Source organism: Canis aureus, chromosome 3 (genome assembly GCF_053574225.1).
Source record: "Canis aureus isolate CA01 chromosome 3, VMU_Caureus_v.1.0, whole genome shotgun sequence".
Classification (NCBI taxonomy): domain Eukaryota; kingdom Metazoa; phylum Chordata; class Mammalia; order Carnivora; family Canidae; genus Canis; species Canis aureus.
Window position 1 is genome coordinate 30,693,484 of NC_135613.1, and position 22,665 is coordinate 30,716,148.

At 51.3% G+C, this 22,665-nt stretch overlaps 1 protein-coding gene and 1 long non-coding RNA gene across 7 annotated transcripts in view; one reads left to right on the top strand and one right to left on the bottom strand.

The window, feature by feature from the left end:
• The window catches only part of CEP104 (centrosomal protein 104), a 38,359-nt gene extending 19,199 nt beyond the window's left edge, over positions 1–19,160 (top strand). For 2 of the 6 annotated variants that reach the window (XM_077891479.1, XM_077891482.1), the window contains 9 exons: positions 2,234–2,440; positions 2,837–2,944; positions 7,189–7,225; positions 7,628–7,694; positions 8,255–8,363; positions 10,290–10,428; positions 10,572–10,639; positions 12,758–12,848; positions 14,014–16,437. In XM_077891479.1, the coding sequence (XP_077747605.1) occupies positions 2,234–2,440; positions 2,837–2,944; positions 7,189–7,225; positions 7,628–7,694; positions 8,255–8,363; positions 10,290–10,428; positions 10,572–10,639; positions 12,758–12,848; positions 14,014–14,129 (942 nt within the window). In that variant the 3' untranslated portion in view covers positions 14,130–16,437. Of the gene's footprint in view, positions 1–2,233; positions 2,441–2,836; positions 2,945–7,188; positions 7,226–7,627; positions 7,695–8,254; positions 8,364–10,289; positions 10,429–10,571; positions 10,640–11,222; positions 11,542–12,757; positions 12,849–14,013; positions 16,781–16,953 lie in introns of those variants that run through there. The other 4 variants (XR_013376222.1, XR_013376221.1, XR_013376223.1 and 1 more) reach the window with 4 other exon arrangements.
• Positions 19,161–19,415: 255 nt separating this feature from the next.
• Positions 19,416–22,635, bottom strand: LOC144310491 (uncharacterized). Its single transcript, XR_013376224.1, has 3 exons — positions 22,342–22,635; positions 21,565–21,750; positions 19,416–21,392 (listed from the first exon to the last, which is right to left on the bottom strand). It is a non-coding gene; the product is annotated as an uncharacterized LOC144310491 (long non-coding RNA).
• Between the last annotated feature and the right edge of the window lie 30 nt (positions 22,636–22,665).

A 22,665-nucleotide genomic window follows, 5' to 3' on the forward strand; every position in this document is an offset into this window, starting at 1 on the left:
CCCAAACTCTCATGCCACCCGGCCCGGCCATCCCCAACTCCCCAGCAGACTTTCCTTCTGACTCGTCCTACAGTCTGTTGGCCACCAGCCCTTGGAGGGCTCCCATCACACAAGTCCGCTCAGGCCTGCAATGCCTCCCAGCGCTCTTCTCTGCATGCAGACTGCCTGCTCTTTCCAAGGCTCGTCTCTTTTGTAAAAACGCCAGAGGCAGCAAGCCGCAGCCCCTATACGCCGCCCGCTGCTTCCAGCACTGGCAGCCCTGTAACCACGTGAACCACCACCCTTCTTGGCTCCAAGTTCAGTTTCCTTGCTCCCTAGCACAGAACATGGAGCCTGCCCCACACACTTGGATCCCTGCGACATGGCGCCCTGCTTCCAGATGCCAGCGTCAGCATCAGTCCCACTAAGTTCAGCTGTAGCAACAAGCATAGACATTTCAGTGGAGTAACATGGTAAATGTTGATTGCTCCATCCCTCATGGTCCTGTGCGGTTTAAGATGAGTGGAGGCTCTGCCCCATGCTGGCCTTCAGGCCTTCATCGCCTTCCAGGAGGATGCCACCAGCTTTTTCACATGACTTGAGGGTCACGAAACAGGGAAAACGAGTGGAGGGTGCTGAGGGGGTCTTTATGGACAGAGCTGCTCCCACACTCCCTTCCTGGGACCTAAGTGCATGGGGCAGGGAAGTGTGGCACAGCTGTGCACATGGAAGAAGGCAGCTGGCTTGCTGAGTACTTAGCCATATTCGGGTCCACCTGCATGCTGGGAGGATTAATCCAGACAGAGGGAAGAGAAGAAAGACAGGAATAGAAGTTGGAAGGAGGGGTCAACTACAGGAGGAGAAAGTCCCTGAGTGGCCCAAGATTGGGCTCTGGTGCATATTCACAGGGCTGGCTGCACGTGGAGCAGGGAAAATGTATCCTCTTAATGGACGGAGTCCACTCAGAGCCAGACTGGATAATGGAAGTTTTATAGGCCAGAAGGAAGTATGAATTACCCACCTGATATCTCAGACAGTGAGCTGACCAGAAATGCCTCAGGTCAGGACTCTGTGCACTCCCCTGGGCCCCCATGAGACCAGTCAGCATGCTTCTCAAGTCTGCAGGCAGAGTCCACTTGCCCCGTGACTGCACAGGAAGAAGGGGTCCCAAAAATGACTTGGTGATGGACCATACTATCCAGGCTGGACCCTCAGGGCAGGAAAGACTTGAGGGAGGTGACAGATGGGTGAAGACAGTGGTGGGTGCCAGAGTGTACCAAAAGCCCTGATGAGATTGAGGAATTGTCAGGGGAGAGAGTAGGAAAAAGTGAATGAGAAAAGTAGGAGACGATCATCAGAAGGTGGGACCCCTAAAGCCAGGACTCCTAGAGGTGGTGTCACAATTGGGGGCACCAGGGTCTGGGGTAAAATGAAGAGCCTGTGGCAGGCTGAGGCCTTGCGAAGTGAGGGTCTCCACGCCCATACCCCCCATGAGGAGATGTCGGTTTACTGAGCATGGTCACGTCACTGAGGGTCGGGGTAAATGTATCACGGTGGGTCCTTGTGATGCAACACTGGAGAGCAGCTGAAGTGGATCCTGTGAATAATTGTCCTTGGCAGGAATGTTGAGTAGGAAGAAAGGCAATTTGAGAAAGATAAGCACAGTCTACCATTAAGAATGTCAAAAAAAAAAAAAAAACCACGTGTGTACAAGGCGCAGACACACTAGTAAATATGCACGTCTGGGTGGGAGCACGCAGGCTGGCTACAGGAGAGCCATGCCTCCGAGGAGCATGGGAAGAGTTTGGGGCCAGGGAGGCTTCCTCGGGGACTTACACTGTCACTAGTGTCTTATGTCTTAGGAACAAAGATCCGAGACAAACATGGCAAAGTTAAATATCGGTTATTATGCATAGTGGATGCATGAAGTTTATTATATTTCCTCTTCTCTGTGATTGGAATATTTTGTGACATTTAATATGACGTCTATAGAAGGATTTAACCTTAAAAATGCTTGTTGGCACATTAAGTGGAAAAAAGCAAAACACAAAGTTCTATATCCAACACGAGCTCCACTATGTGTGAGCAGATACAGTAAGGAAAGCTCTGTGTTGTAATAGCCAGAATTCTGTGGGTGGTGGTCTTTTTTTTTTTTTTCTTTTTCAAAATTTTATAATGTGCCTATGTTTCTTTAATGCTGGGAAAAATAAACTGTTATCGTGAGAATCAGTAACGACAAGAACTTTATGTTTAGTTTTCAGTGAGTGCCCTGGAGCACAGAGTGTATGAGGTTCGAGAGACAGCGGTTAGAGTTATTTTGGACATGTATAAACAGCACCGGGCTTTTATTCTAGAGTACCTCCCTCCAGACGACAGCACCACGCGCAAGAATGTTCTCTATAAAACAATTTTTGAGGGATTTGCTAAAATAGATGGCAGACCTACAGATGCTGAAATTAGGGTAAGTTAACTATTATGAAGTTATGATTTAACCTTCTATTGAAGTTATTTGGTCCCTGAATAAACTACAGATTACTTGAAGAGCTTCATGTGCAGGAAACCAGGGAAACGTCCCCCTGAGTTCAGATCCTGGCTCCTCCACCTTCTGCATGAGACTGTCAGTTTCCCCATCTGTAGATAGGAACAGTGATAGCCGAGAGGACTTTGTGGTTATTCTGTCAGTAAACATGGATCAGATTAACCCAGTGAAGGTAGCTTGACTGCAGTTATATTATTAGTCTCAGTGACCATTATAATGTATAAGAAATGTAGTTCATGTGCTGTAATTCATATGTTCTCCCAATTTCTAAGGCTACCCTAAAAAGCTATTCTAATGGAAAAATCATTTCCGTACCAGGCACAGAAGAAAGCAGCTACAGAAGAAGCAGAAAAACGAAAGAAAGACGAAATTAAAGCTTTGCAAGGGCAGTTGGCTGCACTCAAGGACATTCAGGCCGAAGCCCAGGTTGGGAATGCTACGGTTTCCTTCACCCCTGTTCATGGGCATCCTGATTCCTCATTCCCCTAGACAGATGCACAGCATGCTTGCTTTCCTTTCACTACATCATGCAGATGGGTATCTGTAGGCTTTGTTGCTTTCTTAAAACTAGTTTGAGGATACATAAAAGGAATCATCCATTGGCTAGTTTGAATTAGGTGCTGATTCCAGGGAGTGGCATGAGCTGCTGGCCATATTTAAAGAGGTAAGTCCAAGGCTAAAGGGAGGCAGTGGAGGACTATTTCCTCTTCAGAGCTCCTAGGCTCCCTCAGGGCAAAGGAGGAAAATAAACTTGTCTGTGAAGATCTGATTCCCATGCATTAAAGGAGGCAAGTTTCAAGGGAATGTTCTGCCACAGGAAGCTGCTCGGAGACGCAGTCAGCTAGTGCTTGGGTGAGTGTAAACATACTCCTCCTGCTTTGCCCTCCTTCTGGCATTTCACCAGTTTCAGGGCATTGATTTTGTAATGTATTTCCTTAAGTTGAAAGAAAATCTCTTCTAGAGAAAGGGAGAGAGAGTAGAGATTAGCTCTTCGAGGAGCATCAAGTCTCAGGGCTGCAGGAAGAGAAGGCTCCAGAGTGTGCTGCATGGCACCATCTCTGTTGTTGACAGGACTGCACTGTGCCTGCAGCGGTCTGCTAGGAGGAGGGTAGACCTTGGAGTGAGGGTTCTTTCCACTGCTCAAAAAGAGAAAATGCAACAGAATGTTTGTTGAAGTGCCTGTGGCCCAGAGTCACAGTGATGATTCAGGAGGTGCGGACACCTGGGAATAACAGCACAGGAGAAGAAGGTACATTGAGAAATGCGGATTCCTGGGGACACAGACGCCATGGAGTCAGGGGTGGTTCCCTTTTTTTTTTTTTTTTTAAGATCTTATTTATTTATTTGAGAGTGAGAGACAGCACGAACGAGGAGCAGGGACAGACAGAGAGGGAAAAGCAGACGCCCCCTCCTTGAGCAGGCAGCCCAGCATGGGGCTCTGTCCCAGGACCCCAGGATCATGACCTGAGCTGAAGGCAGACACTCAACCAACTGAGCCACCCAGGTGCCCCTCAAGGGTGGTTCTTTAAGACATTCGTGTTTGGGGGATCCCTGAGTGGCTCAGCGGTTTAGCGCCTGCCTTTGGCCCAGGGCGCGATCCTGGAGACCCAGGATCGAATCCCACGTCAGGCTCCCAGTGCATGGAGCCTGCTTCTCCCTCTGCCTGTGTCTCTGCCTCTCTCTCTCTCTCTCTCTCTCTCTCTCTCATGAATAAATAAATAAAGTATAAAAAAAAAAAAAAAGACATTCGTGTTTGGTCCAATTCTCACCTGCTAAAGCAGGCCCAGCAGGTGCTCATAATTTTTCCTAATGTTATACAAATGGAAAAACAAAATTTTGTTTATTTATTTGTTTGTTTATGTTTTTAGAGAGGAGGAAAGAGCATGAGCTGGGTGAGGGGCAGGACAGAGAGAGAGAATCCCAAGCAGTCTCCACACCCAGCACAGAGCCCAACAAAGGGCTTGATCTCACCACCCTGACATCATGACCTGAGCCAAAATCAGGAGTCAGACATTTAACCCACTGAGCCACCCAGGCACCCCAAGGAGAAACAAATTTTTAGAACTGAAGTGATTTACTCCAAGCACAGACCTATCAGTGGTGAAGCCAAGACAACCAGGCTGGTGCTGCTAACCCCTTGTCTCCTCCAGAGCTGCCCTGAGCCTTGCCCCAGTGCCCAGCCTCAGAATCTGTGGGCACCACCAAGGCCATGCACCACCCCCCCATAGATATCTGGGAAAATATGCTGGGTACCTCGTCCTTCAGCTTTCCCAGAGCACCTTCACCAGCTCATCTCCATTCATTGCATGTTGCTGAGCACCTGCTCTGTGCCAGGCATGGTGCTGGGCTCTGGAAATAAGCAGGAAACAAAACCAAGTCCTGCCCGTCCAGGCCACTGCTCCAAGAGGAAGAGACAGTGAAAGAAAAAGCAACACAAAAAAAAAAAAAAAAAAAAAAAAAGAAAAAGCAACACAGGGTAGACCTCGAGGCAGGGACTGGACATCAGCCTGCCGTCTTAGAGTGGTTGTTGAGGACAATGGAATCTTTTTCTGTGTCTTTATTGTGGTGAAATACTTACAGCATATTTACCATTTTAACCACAGTTAAGTGTACAGTTCTGTGCCATTATGTACCTTTGTATGGTTAGCAATATCACCACCATCCATCTCCAAGACTTCGTGAATGACAGGATATTTTTAGATTGCCTGATTGCTTCTGAATTTTAGAAAAAGATTTAAAATTACTGATTGGTTTCCTAAGCTATCCAGAGCATTGATAAGGTAAAACTTGAAGCTAAAATTCAGCTTTCGACATTTACATTGTCTCCCTGCAAAATACACAAACTCGTCTCTCTTAATAAGAAATGTTGATGCCTGGGGCACCTGGGTGGCTCAGTGGTTGAGCATCTGCCTTTGGCTCAGATCGTGATCCCGAGGTTCCAGGATCAAGTCCTGCAAGGAGCTCCCCACAGGGAGCCTGCTTCTCCCTCTACCTGTGTCTCTGCCTCTCTCCACATCTCCCATGAGTAAATACATAAAATCTTAAAAAAAAAAAAAAAAGGAAAGAAAGAAAGAAACATTAAAGCCTAAAATCCAGTCACAAAGTTTGCTTTCTGTGTAGGCATATACATCGTGTGATCCGTGTGCCAGCTTCATGTTAGTCTATCCCTTTCCAGCTCTAAGATTGTATTCTTTTGTGTGTGCCTCCTGCTCCGTGGTTGGCTGTGACATAGGTCACATACTATGACATAAAGCTTAATTCTCTACAAATTCAGCAGACAGTACCTTTTTGTAACACGTCATTTAAGTGCTGGGTGTAGGGCCACCTGTTGTCTCTGGTCTCTAACACGCAAAGTCCAAGCGAGGCTCAACCCAAGCGAGGCTGGTTGGTCACCAGAGTGCTGTGAGGCATTCACCACAGGGTCAGGCTTTGTAGGAAGGAAAGCAGTGTTCAGAGAGCTGGGAGGAAATGTGCTAAAGGGGCTCCCAGAGTTTGGGGGGTGGGGGCACTGGGGGCAGCCCAGGAGCTGCAGCAGGAAGGCCTGTGGCCCCACTCAGCTGGCCACCAGCAGTGACACCAGGTGTTCATAAGGAACCCTCTCCCCTCCTTAGCTCCCAGACACAGGAGGGGAGCCTGGCTGGAAAAGCAAGGCCCAGTCCATTAGACTAGGGGGTACCCAGTATCTGCCTCAGCACAAGAATGCTGTCATGCCAGGTTATCTGTTTGAGTCCACAAGCATACTGGGGACAGTGTGTGCCAGGGACAGTGTGTACCGGAGAACAGAACAGACAAAATTCTCCATCCTCGGGGACCCGTGCCTCCCCTAGCAGCATCCGTCAATGATCAAGATATACAAGGGAATGCATGAGAGTGTGGCAGGTGGTGGGCTGAGGAGGGGCTCGAGGGGCACGGCTGCTGGCAGACACCGAGTTCGGTGGGGGCCTCTGGGGCAGCTTGTCTTGGGAAAAGTTGGGTGACAAGAGGGGAGAGTCAAAGCTCAAGCACCAGGGCCCTGGCAGGGTGGCGGGAGCCAGGAGACTGGAGCACAAGGCAATGCAGAGATGAGATAAGCGACAGGAGACTTGGGAAGCCGGCTGAGAGTTTCAAGCAGAAGTAAATGAACCTGCGAGACATTCACGGGTACACCAGCCAGTGCTTAGGAGGGCCCCCAGAAACAGGGCCCTGACCTGGCAAGAGAGGCGCAGAGGGTGCTCCAAGGGCAGCTGAGGACTGGCTGGTGGGCCGATGGAGGCTGAGTGGGCAGAAGGGTAGAAGGCTGCAATCTGTCCCCGTGTGCACCTGTCACTCTGGAGCCTCATCTCAGCAGGGTGGCCTGGGGCAGCAGCTCAGCCTGGTCAGGAGAAGCTGGGTCCTGGGACCCCCAAGGAGAGAAGGTATGCCCAGCATAAGGAGCCAGGAGTGGGGAGGTGGCTGAGGAGGTGGAGCTCAGGAGCACCCTAGGCCTCCGTGGAGAACTGTGCTGGTCATGTGCTGCCCAGAGCCTATGGGAGGGAGGCGCACCGTTGGGTGTTAACGGCTCACGAGTAACGGTGCTACGTTACTTTGATAGTCTGAATACAGAAAAGCTTACTTTCAGTGTCAAAATATATCCTGGACAGGCTCTCACCATGCAGCCACCTGTTCCTGATCTTTCTGTTTTTGTGTCTTAGGGAAAAGAAGGCCCCTCAATGGAGGTGGAGAGTCAAGGTAGGTGCTGGGTGTGGGGCTCCCTGCAGGGGCCACCTCATTGGCTGAACAAATACCCGGGGAATGTAAAACTAATACAACCCTTGTCGACTACTATGCTTTTTAATGATTGATTAATTTGAGGGAGAGGGAGGGAGGGAGGGAGCAGGAGTGTGAGCAGAGGGAGGGGGTGCAGAGGGAGAAGCAGACCCCCTTGAGCAGAGAGCCTGACATGGGGCTTGATCCCACGACCTCGAGATCATGACCTGAGCTGAGATCAGAGTTGGAGGCTCAAGCGACTGAGCCCTCCAGGCACCCCTCAGTTTGTGTGCGTTTCAATATATTTCATAGCAAACTGGTTACTAAAAATTTGAAAATAATTTCTACGAAAAGCTATTTTTAAATGCTTTCTCTTCATTTCAGACACACAAGGAGGGAAAGCAGCCCCACCTCCGGCTCCAGAAATCCCAGATAATCACTATTTAGATAAGTAAGTAGAGGTGTCTTTACCCTGGTCTGTGAGGGTTGGAGGGACTAGCTGCATGAACATGCCATGAAGCAAGTATTTTCTGGAGCGCGGTGGGCTTCTGTAAACTGATAGCTCTCAATCATTTGTAAACATTAGGACATGCCCCGCCCCCCCACACACACACTGGACTGATAGGTGCTCACTCTGGTGGAGTCAGGAGGCCTCCCCACTTGACCCTGAGAGAAGGCAACAGCCCATTTGTCAGAAGTGCTGCTAAAGGCACAAAATACTATGACAACACAATACTTTTTCCCATTCGGTCACGGCAGCAAACCTACAGGAATTTCAGTAAAATGTCTTTGTTCTCCTGACTTAACTCGAGTCTGCGCTAGATTATGCTGACTGCTTAGAATCTGAATGACCTGGAGATAATTTGTCACAAACACCTGCTCTTCCTACTGAGCTACTAGTGGGCTGTGCCCCCAGGACCGGAATTCCAGTGAGGCCCGCCTGAGGACAGGGAAGGCGGGCATGTCTCCAGGTGACACCCAGGCCTTCCTCTCACTTCTGTTTTGTTTCAGTTTGTGTATTTTCTGTGGGGAAAGGAGTGAGTCATTCACGGAGGAGGGCCTGGACCTGCATTACTGGAAGCATTGTCTTATGCTGACGAGGTGCACCCACTGCAAGCAGGTCAGTCCCCGGGGGTCTGAGTCACAGAGGTGGCTCCAGCTATGGAGTTTGGAAAGGAAAAGCTGTGGGAAAAATAGCTGCCTGCATAGCTACCCGTTTTGTTTGGGGTTGATTTGTTTTCTTTGACGTATGTAGCAGACACAGCTCGGAGACACTGTGGGCTCTGCTCCAGCCCCCACAGGAAAACCTGCAATAAAGTGAGTCAAATGATTTTTAGGGCTTCCGGGGACAGACACAAGTTATGTTTACACCATACTATGGTCTGTTAAGTGAGTGATAGCATTGTCTCTGAAAAACAATGTACATACTTTACAATACTTTATTGCTAAAAAATGCTAGCCATCGTCTGAGCTTTCAGCAAGCCATATTCACTGATAATAGATAGGTCACCATAACTGATGTGATAATAATGCAAAAGTTTTAAATACTGTGTGAATTACTGAAATGTGACACAGAGACACAAAGTGAGCAAATGCTGTTGGAAAAAATGGTGCCAACAGACTCACTCGATGCAGAGTTGCCACAAACCCTCAATTTATAAACAACGCAGCATCTATGAAGCTTGACAAAATGAGGTGCCCATTTTTAAGTCATGTGTGTTAGCACCCACTGAAGCACCACAGATGGCATGCCTGTGTTACCACTCCCAGGCCCTCTCCCCCCAGGGTCACTACTGCCCTGACCTTTGTGTCCTGTTAGTTTTTCTACTCCATAGCACTCATGGTTTGAATAGTCCACAGTTCATCCCTCCATCCTGCTGTTTTTGGAAATTGTGTGGTGTCCAGTTCAAGGCTACCATGAATACTGTTACTACAGACATTCTGGTATCTGTGTCCTGGCACACCTGTGGATGCACCCACCCCAAGGGGTGGAGTGACCGGGCGTGCGGCATTGGGCTGCAGGGCTGACACAGGCGGTACTCCAGAGGGGCCACATGTCCACACTGCGGCCCTGGCATGGGGGACTGCTCCACATCCTCACCAGCTCCCTGCTTCTGCCGATGGCGAGGTGCAGCACCTGTCTGGTGTCCATCGGCCCTTCAAGTGCCCTCTTTTCTAAGATACCTCTAGTCTCTTGTTCATGATTACACTGAACTGCCAGTTGCTCTGCTAATCTGTGCCCATCCTTAATGCATCTGGACCAGAACCCTTAGCCAGCTCTGGGTGCCACAGCTACCCTCTCCCACTCGGGGTCCTGCATGTGCATCATCCTGATGCGTCTTTTAAGTTTACTGTTGTCCACCTTGTCTGTCCGTCTCTTGGTTGACACTTTGTGTATCTTGGTGAAGAAATCTCCTACCCCCCCAAGTTTGAATCTCTTCTGAGGTGCAGTAGGCCTTCCTCTTGATAAGGAGAGGGACTTCCTGCCTCTACCTTGGGGCTCTTGCAAGTGCTCAAGTGGGCAGACCCCCCCCCCACCCTCCGCCTGGCAGTGTGGACTCTGGACCCTAGTGGAGATGGTTGGCTTCTCCACAGGATACGTGAGTCCATGGCTTGACGATTTATCGGGCATTAAGTCACTCCTGCCCAACATACCAGGGAGGCAAGAGACTCTCCTGACACTCTTTGTGATCCTGTTTCTGTGCACACTCTTAAAAGTGTCGGGGAGCTGGGATTCGAACCCAGAGGCCACACGGCTAAGCTGTTCTGCAGCTCACTACCAGTGTTGCCCTGGAATTAACCATCGCTCCTCCAACCTCACCCTTAGTAATGGCCTTGATGTGCCACCACAGTCACATGAGGAGGCCACAGGGTCTTTAGCAAAATACTGTGAATGACTGCAGGAGCCATGTGGGCTAGCAGGGTAAGGACTGAGCTAAGGACCCAGCCCCAGCCCCGAAGCATGCTCGGGTCATGCAGGCCGGCGGGGGCAGCACACTCCCCAGTGTTCTTGGCAACGTGCCGTGTTCTGCATTTTGGCATGCAGGTGGTGGAGATCTCCAGCCTGACGGAGCACCTGCTGACAGAATGCGACAAGAAAGATGGGTTTGGGAAGTGCTACCGCTGCAGTGAGGCCATTCTGAAGGAAGAGCTGCCCAGACACATAAAAACAAAGGAGTGTAATCGTGAGTGCTTGCTCAGGCCCCTGCCTGGACCCCTCCGTGCCCTCTGTGTCTGTAGTGTCCTCCCAGCGGGGAGGGACACGCTGTGGAGGGGTGTCCAGGTCTCATAGGAAGAACTAAATCTTGTTTTATTGACACCATTTCAGCTGCCAAACCAGAGAAGCTGGCAAACCGATGCCCTCTGTGCCATGAGAACTTCTCACCTGGAGAAGAGGTAAGGGTCTACCTCAGGCAGTGACCCCACACGGGGTTAGCCACCCCTGGCAAGTGATGATGACCGGGCTGTCAGGGCTGGACCACGGGCAGGGGGCAGTGAGTGTTCTGGGAGCAGCCTGATCCGTTTCAGCTCTGCCCAAATACTTACTCTGTTTACCTACCTGCTCATGTGATCTTTTCCTTCTGTAGCACTGTGGATCCTCTGGGAGGGCTCAGCTCTGAGGGGTGAGCTCTGGCCTCTGTCCAGTCACTGGGCTCCCCTGTGTCCTGGGGCCCCAAATGGCGTCTAGTTCAGACTGCAGCATGCCCATCCTTCTCATTACTGAAACCGAGCTCAGTGCAGTTTGGAAATTCCACCTCATGGGTGATGCAGGTTCTCCCCTCTGCTACCCCGCCCACCCACTGTGCCTCCGGCTTAGGCCTTCCATTCCCCAACCTCCGTCCTGTACCCCGCTTCTCTGACCAAAGGGAGTCTGAGGCTCGTGAGGGTTGTTCAGCTCACATGACCATGGCGATGCCCTCTGTGTGCCAGGCAGTACAGCTTTGGAGACCTGCCTCTGGCTTAGTCACTTTTGTTCCAGCCTCCTTACCCACTGCTACCTGCCGTCCTCCACTGCATCCCAACCCCGTGGGATGTGGTACCCGCATGACGGCTCAGATCCAGCTGCACCCTGGAGCTCTTGGCCACAGAAAACTTACACCAGACAGCCCTGCTCGGCCACTCTCAGAAAATGTCAAATATATAACAAAGTACGCAGCAGAGCAAAGGAACCTGCAGACAGCCTTCACGTCCCGTCACCCGCAGAAATGACTGTGGGCTGGTGTTCCCTCTGTACCCAACCTGTGTGCCCCCTTCTCGTGCTCCCCAGAGGCCCAGCCGGACAGCGCATCCCTTGCCCTGTGAGTGCTCCGCCACATTGCTCCACAAACCACGACCGTTGGCTGCTCCCCTTGGGCTCGTGCTGCTGGTCTCAGCACAGTGGCAGAAGCACTAGTGTACAGGCTCTAGGTGGGGCTGCACACGAGACCACTCGATATGTTTTTAAGTAGCTTCTTTCTCAAGCTCTTTCCTTACAGTTTGATGAGAAGCCTTTTGCCTAGTAGGGTTTCCTGTGGGCTGGATCTACTCCCGCCTCCCCTCAGCTGGCATGAGTTTTCCTGCCCTGTTCCCGGGGAGTGGAGGCAAGGCCAGGTCAGATCCATCTTTGATTTTTAAAACTATGTGTTTCCTGTGGTTACTTCTTAGGTAGTGGTGCGTTCTTCCAGGACGAATAGGGAATTTTTACAATGAAGTCCTATGATGACATAAAATACTTGGCTGGTCCCAAAGTCTATGGAATGGGACGTATTCAGGAAAGACCAGAGAGAGAATGGCTGCTGTCCCTGCCCCTGCTCACCACCCCTCTGTCCTCACAGGGCTCGTTTCCTCTTCAACAGCTTATCCGTTTTAAGAGATACGTAGTTCTCACACTGTTCTCTCTCCCCGTTTATCTTTAGAAAATAGGAGCCTCTGTGTCCCTATTGCTACCATGACACTCATGCTGTCCTGTGATACCCAGTCCCCTCCTCTGGCTGCTGTGTGTCACTGCCTGCTCTGAGCCAAGCAACCCTCGGCCCCTCTTCCTGCATGCCCTCATGCTCCCAGCTGGGGAGCCGCAGCCCAGCTCACAGCTCACGGCTACAAGGCAGTCTGCAGGCCTCTCGTCCTCATCTGTTTTCTCAGAGTACAGTCATCTGTGCCGTGTCGCAAATCACCACACGCTTGGCAGCTTAAACACCCTTTTATTATCTCGCAGTTTCTGTGGGTCAGGAGTTGTGGGCACAGGTGAAGGCCCCTCTGCACAGGGTATCCCCAGGCCACCTTCCCATTTGTGGGCTATGCGGGGGAGGGATCTTTCAAGCTCACCCAGCTGCTGGCAGAATTTTTTTCTTTGTCACTATAGGACTGACCCCTGCTTTCTTACTGGCCGTCCACCCAGAGCCACTGTCTACTCCTGGGGGTCAAACACACTTACATAACAAGGCCCAGGAGCCATGGCTGCCCCTGGTTTCAGCTCCAGTGTGAGCTCTGTCGGTTGCCTGGTTGCCATACTGTGTGCCTCCTCCTCTGTTTCAGGCGTGGAAAGTTCATCTTATGGGCCCAGCTGGCTGCACGATGAACCTGCGTAAGACCCACGTGCTGCACAAGGTGCCTGCTCCACTGCCAGGTAAGGCCGTGCCTTCCTGCACATCTGTGCCATCGCAGAGGGGTCCCCGCCCCTCTGTGGTGGCTTGGAGACATGTCCCTCCAGTCTGTGTCCTGTCTCTGGGTCTTAACGAGCAGGCTAATTGCGTGACCAGAACTCTTTTTGTCAGCACCACACTCTTGCCAGAGGTTCTTTCATTATGATCCTGCCCTTTCCCGAGGCTCCACAAGGCGTCATCGAGACAGCAAACCCAGCTCCCTGGGTGTTCTTAGGGTGCAACCCTGGTCCTCGGTGTCTTTCTGTGTCACCAACACAGAGCACTTAGAAACACAAAGTTAATAAATAGGAGACTCACAGGTAATGCTGCTGCCTGTTTGTTTGTTTTTATTATATAGATACTTCTTTATTTCTTTTTAAGCTTTTTTTTTTAATTTTTATTTATTTATGATAGTCACAGAGAGAGAGAGAGAGAGAGAGAGGCAGAGACACAGAGACACAGGCAGAGGGAGAAGCAGGCTCCATGCACCGGGAGCCCGATGTGGGATTCAATCCCGGGTCTCCAGGATCGTGCCCTGGGCCAAAGGCAGGCGCCAAACCGCTGTGCCACCCAGGGATCCCTGCCTGTTTTATAAATTATAATTTTAGTTATTTTATGTTAGATTTAGAATATCTTACAAGAATGTTTATTTTTCATTAGAAAATCATTCCTGACCAAAAACCTGTTGAGTGCACAGCTTGACTTTAGGGACGTATAATAAGTAGGAGAATAACCAAGATGAGTGCCGGGATGTGGGTTCTGGGCGCCCCCCTCGCAGCAGCCTCCTCCACAGACGAGCAATCATGGGCACTCAGAGGCCCTGAGGTGAATCAGCCAGGATGTGAAGCTCTGGTCCCACGGCTGCTCCTTCACTTCATTTCTGGAACTGAATTTCTGATGCCAGCAATTGGCAAGCAGCTCCATTCTTTCCCCTCCACCCCTGATGTTGGGTCCCTCCCCTGAGCTCTTCTCCCTCCTGTCCTGGCAGCTCACATGGCACCTCCTGTGTAGCCAGCACTGCCTGTCCTCACTGCCCACTCAGCCTAGCCACCTGAGGACTGAGCGGCCACTGCGCCATCACTGTGGCCTTATGCTCTGTCCGTAACTTACTCTCCCTCCTAACTCAGTGCCTATGTTTTGTGTGTTTAGCAGGTAGAGGCACAGCCGTGACCAAAACAGGGACCTCAGGATCAAAGATCGGAAGCAAGATCCCGACCCCAAAGGGACTGAACAAAAGCTCTGGCAGGACGTACACAAAGCGGTGACATGACACACGTTCTGTCTCCCTTAATCCCACAAGGGACTGAGCACGTTTCCTGACTGTGAATCATTTCTCCTAAAATCCGTCCTTGGACAAGGTGACCCTGTCTACCGCCCCCACTGTCCCTTGGCCCCCTTCGTCCTTACCTGCCACGCCCTGGAAGCTGACCAAAGAGCCTGCGTCCTGGGGTTAGGACCAGACCCACCACAGTTACACGCAGCCAGGCCTCTGCCCTCCTAGCCAGTGTGAACAGAAGAGCCAGCAGTCGCTGTGTTTGAAGGGGACTGACACTGTCGCCCGGGCAGGTCAGCAGGCTGAGGGCGTAGTGCGAGTACAGTGCCCTCTTCTCAAGCACTTGCAGTGATTCCCACGAAGGTTTGCTGTGACCTTTGCATGTCCGGCTCCCACGTGTTGCAGAGTCCCTGCCGGGCCTCAGCTCCCCGGGCAGCGGTGACCAGCAGAAGAGAGACTGCACACACGAGCCTCACCGGGGGCCTTCTCTGCCCAGCACACCTCCTCGCCCGTCTCTGCGGAGCCCGTGCCCCCCCACCGTCACAGGCCGCTGAGCATGGGTCCCGCTGCGGCACTTTCCCAGCTGGAGGCCCATGAGGAGTGCTGGGCCCAGCAGCCCCCTCTTGCAGCAGCCCCCCAGTGGAGCGGAGGTCGACGCTGCTGTCAGTCAAGTCAGAGCTGTCCTCAGGGTGCTCACGTCCCTCCCATGTGTGCCATCCCCAACAGAATTATGAAGTGACTGTCAGTCACCTGATTGTCCTGGGCTCAGGTCGGTCGGAACAACCCTTTCTTAAACCCTTGAGGCAAACATGGCATTATACTTGACTCTGGCGTGGGGTAGCTTCTACATTCTGTAACATCCCCAAGTGAGCATCCAGCACAGACCAGCAGGCTCCAAGCAGCTGCCCTGGGCCTACCGTGCTCCCCCCCACATATCCACACCTGGATTGCGACTGTATGTTCACTCTCAGACACGTCCTGTGACACTTAAAACACTTAAAACAGCCAACATCGCTCAAAATGAAGAAGCCAGACCTGGAAATCCAGCCCCCTGACCAGCTCCTGACCAGCCATCGTGTCTGGGAAGTGGTTCCACATGCTTCATATGCAGGTGGTTGTGGGGAAGAGCCAGTGTGTGTGTGAGCTCTGCTAGGAAGGCCCCAGCGTCTCCTCTGGGACCCGCTGCAGCAGCCAGCCCTTCCTGTCCCCCCACACGGCCCAGGCATGCTTTTCCTGTCCTGAGTACCAGGCAGGCTTTCCGAACACCAGTGAGAAGTGGTAGAGTGGGTCAGATGTGTACTACATCGTGTGTAAGTATTTTTCATTCCCAACCATGTGAAATAACAAAATGGATATTAGAAAACTAACAGCTAAGTTTGAGCAGCGTGCTCCCCGGGTAGAATGTGCACCACTCACTCCATCCTGAATAAACTAATACTTCCTCCTAATGCAGCAAGAATAGGACTAAGAGAATCACCTTTAGATAAAATGACTCAAAAAAATAATAAAATAATAAAATAACTCAATTAAAAAAGTATATCAGGAGAAATAAACTTTGAGCGGACAGAGCCGAGTGCAGATGCCACTGGGATTACAGCACGAGCCTTCCTGGCTCCGTCCTCACCGCACAGACCAGCCACTTCTGTAACTAGAGTAACAGTGACACGAGTTAGGGAAGGAATCCTCCCTTCCCCTCCAATCAAAACCTTTAAATATATATTTTCTATATATTATAAATTTAAAAAAGATATTTGTAAAAATATTTAATTTTAGAGATGACAGAATCGGTGTTTAAAACCAGTTAGCATTGCTGGTTACAGAAGAATTGTGCATTTATGTTGAGATGATCTCTGGTGGTGATTAGTGGCTACTTAAAGCTTTACAGCAGAGTTATATACTATTAAGGAACCACAAATAAAAGATAAAAAATTTGGAAGGAACTGTAAGACCCCTTGGCCATTTATAAATAAATATGTAAATTTGGAACAGGAATTAATAATTGACTTTTCATTCATGAATATGTTGTGGATATTTAACTATTTATTTCTATTATTTTCATATTTCAGAATATTTTATCAAGCTAATTTAAAAGAAATATGTCTATAAATTTGGCATCAGAATACACATGTAAATACTTTTAATGAAAATTTGCAACTTTTTAATATTTTAACATAGTTTTATATTTGTCTTTATTTCAGGTACCAGAATGATAATATCTAACTAATATATTTTTGTTGTTATTTCAGGGCCTAGGGGTCAGTTCACCCTGAGCATATTGACACAATAAAAAGATCACTAAATGTTTTGTCACTTTTATTTCAAGATTACAATTAAAAGTCAAATTGCATATGGCTGGGGGCGGGGGTGTGTGGAGAGGGCAGCTGGCGATCTGCTGCGAGGATGAGGACAGACTGACAGAGCCTGGCCTTCCTCCTGAGAGAGCCGAAGGACTGTAAGCTGCGTTAACTGGAGGAAATCATCACCAGCTCTACCCTCGGAACAGAGTCAGACTGTCCTCACCTGGTGTCACGGGCCCACTGGACTTGGCAGTGTCCTCCGTGGTCCCCTTGGCCGCAGAACCTTTTACCCTCCAACAAGGCCATTTGGCTTTCAAATAAGTAAAAAGGCAGTATTTTCTCTGTTGATTTATGGGGTGATTTTAAGCTTTGATTAGTCTGGGGAATTGCAAACTCCCTTCCATGTTGAAGTTACAATGCACAGGTTTTTCCCCCCCCCCTCCACAAATATATATTAACCTTAATGGCTTTACAGTTTCAACAGGAAAATGACTTCTATTGTTTTTGTTTGGTGAACAGGGTGTGTGCGTGCACCGCAGAGCATGGGACCAAAGGGTGCATGTTCCAAGGGCATGCGCTCCACTCACCCCTGCAGAGGTGCAAGAGGAGGAGAGAGCCCTTCTGTGTGCTGCTGGAATGAGATGTTCCTCTGTGCCATTGCCTGTTTGCTCTTAGAAACCGGGTCCATTCTGCAGAGAAGCTGAGCGCTGTCGTGGTGTGTGCCCAGAGCCTTCCTGGCTCTCACCACCCCTGGCCAGCCTCTGCCTACCCTCCCCATCAAGGAAGTCCTGGGCTGCCAGCTGAACACCCTGGCTCTGGAACACAGGCTGCAGGAGAGACTAATCTGTGATTAGGGTGGTGACCCTCCGAGCTGCTCCTTGTGGGACAGAGGCGGGGAAATCCCCTGGGGATCTTCTGGATTCCTCACAGAATCCTCACAAGGACCACGGGATGGGGATGGGGTAGAGGGGCAGTTGAAGTCCTCCTCAATGGCAGACAGGGATGCTGGCTCCCTAGAAGGCAGTGGGCCCAGGTGAGAACACTGGATCCTCACAGACCTGCCTTGGTTTCCCCTCTATGGAGTGAAGCCAAGGAGAAGGTGCTGATGAGGCCCAGCCTGGCCTGTGGGTCTGCAATTTGGGGGAGGGAGCCCGCCCCTAAGCTGAGGGCCACCCCCAGCCCTTCATCCCTCACTAAGTTGTGCCTGCAAGGGGTAGGGGAGCAAGGAGACAGGCATGAACCAGAAGGCCTCAAGACTCCACCAAGCTTCTCAGGCCCCAGGCCCCCTAACCTGAACCCACTAGTGCGGGTATCACGGGAGGGGCGGGGAGAGTCAGGGGGGTTAAGTCAGATGCTCCATTGGGTAGATTCCCCTGTGCACAAGAGGTCATCAAGCAAAACGCTCTTTTGTGGCCCTGGGCCTGCAGCTTGAGGACTCCCTGGGAGAGGCATCTCTGGCACCTCTGTGTCCTGGGACTGTCCAGGAGAGGGAGGGTGCAGTGTCCTGCCTAAAGGGGTGGGGGTGTTGCAGGGATCCCCATGGGGTATGGAATAACTTGGGAGTGCTGTCAACCAGATGCCAGGATCCCAGCCTGGGGTGGGAGAGGCAGGAGGCCAAGCCTGCAGGTGTCCAGGCTCTAAGCTTCACCTGGTGGCCAGGCCAGGAGCAGGGCCGGGAACAGAAAGCAATCACTACTTAGGTTCTTCCAATTCAAAGGTTTAACCTACCCAGACCTATTTTGTATTTTCTGCTTCTGAATGAGATGGAGATTTATGAAATGAGACACAAACACAACAGCTAAACAATCGATCATCTGACTCTCTAACAACCTGAGTCTGTGTTAAAAGGCGTGTCAGGACACCTCACAGAAACAGAAAACCAGAAGGACACATTTACAACAGGCCACCCACAGAGAGTCGGCACCGGAAGACCCAGAGAGTTCCTGTACATCGCCAGAAAAGCACTGCGCTGGCCTCCAGCCTCGCTTTGAGTGTCAGGGACCTGCTGTTGCTGGGACAGGTTGTGCACCCTCCCTCATGATCCTGCAGATCACACATCTCCCGTGGTCCCTCGGGTCTACGATCGGGGCTCAGCTGGATGCGTCCCTCCATGGGGGCTCCAGGGAGGATCCACTCCTCACCACCCCGCTTCCAGAGGCACCTGCTTACTCCAGCACAGGGCCCCTCTTCTGCACCGGGGCTGCTCAGCCACCAGCCCCCTGGCTCCCCATCTCGGCCTTGCTCTTCTCCTTGTACCCTGTGGCCACCTTGGGCCCCCTCCCCATCTTCAGGTCACCCATCATCACCCATCTTTCCCCTAGGCCATAAAACTTAACACTTGCACAGGTTCTGGGGATTAGAGCCTGGACTTCTCTGGGGGTCATAATTGTGCCCACTGTTTGGATAAGGACACCATATGCCTAATGTCTGCATCACTTTTCACCTGAAAGGTATGTGGAAAACATTTAACAAAGATTAGGAATGGCAATATCAGGAAAAAAAAAAAAAGAGCAATACTAGGACACCTAGGTGGCTTAGTCGGTAAAGTGTCTGTCTTCGGCTCAGGTCATGACCCCAGGGTCCTGGGAGAGAGTCCAAAATGGGTGAGGGAGGTTTCTTGCTCAGTGGGGAGCCTACTTCTCCCTTTACCTCTGCTGCTCCCCGGACTCGTGCTCTCTCTCTCTCTCTCTCTCACTAACAGATAAATAAACCTTTTAAAAAACAAAGCAATACTGGCATTTCAATATTTATTTCACATTAAAAACAGTAGTTTCACTAAAAATAGTTTACAATTCATATGATAAAAATACCAAAACAATATCCAATGCATTTAAAATAACATGTAAACAAATTATAAAACATTAAATGAACTGTAAACTCCTAAAAGATTGAGTATAATTTATCATTGAATAAACAAGACATTTATAAAAAATATTAAAAATACACTGAACAATATGCAAGTGGAAAATGCAATTAGTAATACACATTTTTTTTTATTTTTTTAATATTTTGCTTATTTATAGAGACACACACAGAGAGAGAGGGAGAGGCAGAGACACAGGCAGAGGGAGAAGCAGGCTCCATGCAGGAAGCCCGATGTGAGACTCGATCCCGGGTCTCCAGGATCACATCCCAGGCTGCAGGCGGCGCCAAACCGCTGCACCACCGGGGCTGCCCCAGTAATACCCATTTTTAAAAGAAACTATTTTCTTTTTTGTATATATGCTGCTGAAGTTAGGACTACTTTCTCTTTTTTATTTTTTTTAAGAGAGAGAGCAGGGGAGGGGCAAAGGGAGAGGGAGGGGGGATCTCATGTAGACTCCACGCCCCATGCAGAGGACTTGGAGTTCAAACCTACCACCAAGATCATGACCAAGAGTCAGACACTCAGCTGACAGACTACATCACCCAGGCGCCCCTGGATGATTTTCTATTTTTTAAAGCACCATCTTAGACACAGTATCTCAGGGAGTCACCTCTGGGTCATGGTGCCTTTTGTGATAATTATATTAGGTCCAAAAATGCTCCTTCTCATTCCATGCTAGTGGGAAGCTGATAACTCAGAGGAGACATGAGTACCCTGGGCTTGTGTGTGGAACACCATTCTCTAATGACAGTGAGAAGTGGTCTTGCCCCACAGGAAGTACCTCCAGAGTGTCCCAGGAGCCCTCAGAGATGCCACTGCTGAGTTATTACCTCACTTTCAAAATCATCCTGTCCATCAAAAGTCTGGCTGAGAGTAAGGATTATTCTTGCAATGGAAGCTGTGCTTTGCTTAGCGCTTTCTTCTCTTGAGGATTAGGCATGTACACAAGCACACTTTCTGAACTAGTGCAGCTCACTTTGTTAGATTAGCAATGCTAATTCAGTGCATAGTTTGAATTTTCAGGATTTTAAAAATAACTAAACAGCAGTAAAACCACTGAAATGATCCAGGCTCCTTCTGTAGCTCTCACTGATTTGGCATTGTCTTTCCTCATGGTCTCAAGATGGCTGCTGCAGCACCAAGCATTACATCCTACACTCCAGTGTGCTACGCCAAAACAAAGGTAGATGGGAGATAAAGGGCTTTCTCCTCACATGCCTCTCTTAACTCAGGTAAAACTTCCCAGAAGCCCCCAGCAGACATCCACTTCTATCTTATGGACCAGGTTGAAGTCACAGCCTATCCTTAGAAACACTGTTGGCAAAAAGGGTTTCCAGGGCCAGCTGTGACCCTTCCCTTGAGGCAGGTCAGACACCCAAACAAAGCCTTCTGGGAGCAGCCCCTGCAGAGCTCAGCCAGGATGGGAAGTGCTGAGGATGCCAGAAAGTGGAGATGCTCCAGTTGATGAGGCAGCTTGAGAGGATTCAAGTCTGACGTCCTTCCAGCCCTAAGCCTGTGACTCTAAAGAATTTTCCCTCAAAGCCGATGGAAGCTTCTAGAACAGATTCACACTTAGTTGCCTCCTCCTTGTTCTGGCCATGTGAGTGGGAGGCAGGACACACCCCACTGAGTGCAAGCTGGGTGGCAGTCTTCCTTGACCCAGGTACATGAGGGGATGTGACCCACCTAGGCCACATGATGGACATCAAGGTTGTCTGCAGTGTTGGCTACTATAAAACTACTAATACGCTCACAGCCCATCAAGAGGGAAGAGATGTTGGACTCGTCCCCAAAAATCTATTTGAGAAAAGCAGCAAGAGGACACAGATCCCACACATGTGTATAGGACCCTCCGAGAAATCTCTGCAGAAGCTGAAGGCTGTTCAGCATTCAGTGGCTCCAGCAGGTCACCGAGGGCAGCTGCAGCCAGCTCAGAAAGGACAGCAGGAGGAAGGCCCCTGCAGTGCCCTGGGGGCATAGGCGTCACCAGCCCCTTGCAGAGGGAGTGATCACCATGGCAACCTAGAGGACAATCCACTGGGGTGGTGCTGGTGTGGGGGGGGTGGGCTGTCCCCGAGGCCCAAGGACCCTGCTGGAATGACGGGGCAGATTCACAATCTACTCCTAACAGCCGACAGCCACGATCCCCGGCTGCCTCCCCGACCGGGGTGAACCCACAGGCACGAGTGGAAGGAAAGCAGCCAGCCACTGAGGAGCCTCCTCTACCGTGAGCAGAACCCACCAGAACCAATCTGTGAACTTACTTATGACGCGTGCACACTTTTCTGGGTGTATATCACACTTCAAAGTTCCAAAATTTCGGGCAGCCCCGGTGGCGCAGTGGTTTAGCGCCGACTGCTGCCCAGGGTGTGATCCTGGAGACCCGCGATCGAGTCCATCAGGCTCCCTGTGTGGAGGCTGCTTCTCCCTCTGCCTGTGTCTCTGCCTCTCTCTCTGTGTCTATCATGAATAAATAAATAAAGTCTTTAAAAAAAAATAAAAAGAAAACAGGGGCAGAGAGGGGTGGCGGCCCTGGCCCTGGAGAACGGGCCCATCCCAAGCGCCCTCGCCCCCTGGGACCTGGGGGCACCACAGAGATCTGCACAGCAGCCACCCTGGTGCCCGTGCAAACCAGGACATGCAATCCCAGACCTCAGGGGGTGAGGGGGTGAGGGGTGGGTGGCCTGGCTGGGGAGGGGTGCGAGCTGGGGGCAGGGGGAGAGGATGGGAGCCGCCAGTGCTTGGGGTGGACACTGGGGCAGGCGGTGGGCGTCGTCACCGGCCAGGGTGGAGGGGGTGGTGACCACCGCTGCTCCAGGTCAGTCGGAGGCGGTGGGGTCGGGTGGTGGCCGCGGCTGCGCAGGGCGGGCCGCAGGGTGGCGGGGCTGTGGCTTTGGAGTCCAGGTGCGGTTTGCCGGGGGGAGGTCTGGGGCACGGGACCAAGGACCCCCGGCGGGAAGAGCAGCTGCCCGGGCTGTGAGGGGCGGGAAGGGGCGCCCGACCGTGAACCTGCCCGCAGGGAGGTTTCAGGACTTCCGCACACTTCAGAGGCCGGAGAGGCTGGAGGCCCTGCCGTGCTCGGGCTAAAGGCGGTTTCCCCTCCGGGAAGGCCTGGACGTAGACCGTGGGGGTCGTCTGCGGGGTGTCAGCGCTGCTGCGTCCGCAGTCCCGCTCCGCCGGAGGGGGCACCACCACTCGGCGTCCACGGGGGAGGAGGGGTGGAGGCGGGGGCGACCATCGCCCGTCGGACCGCGCCCCCGAGGCCCGCAGCCGCCCTTCCTCCTCCCTACGAAGCGCCTCCCCGCCGCCCCCCCCCCCGCCCCCGGCCGGGTCCCCGCGAGGTCGCCGCTTCCGGCCCAGGCCGG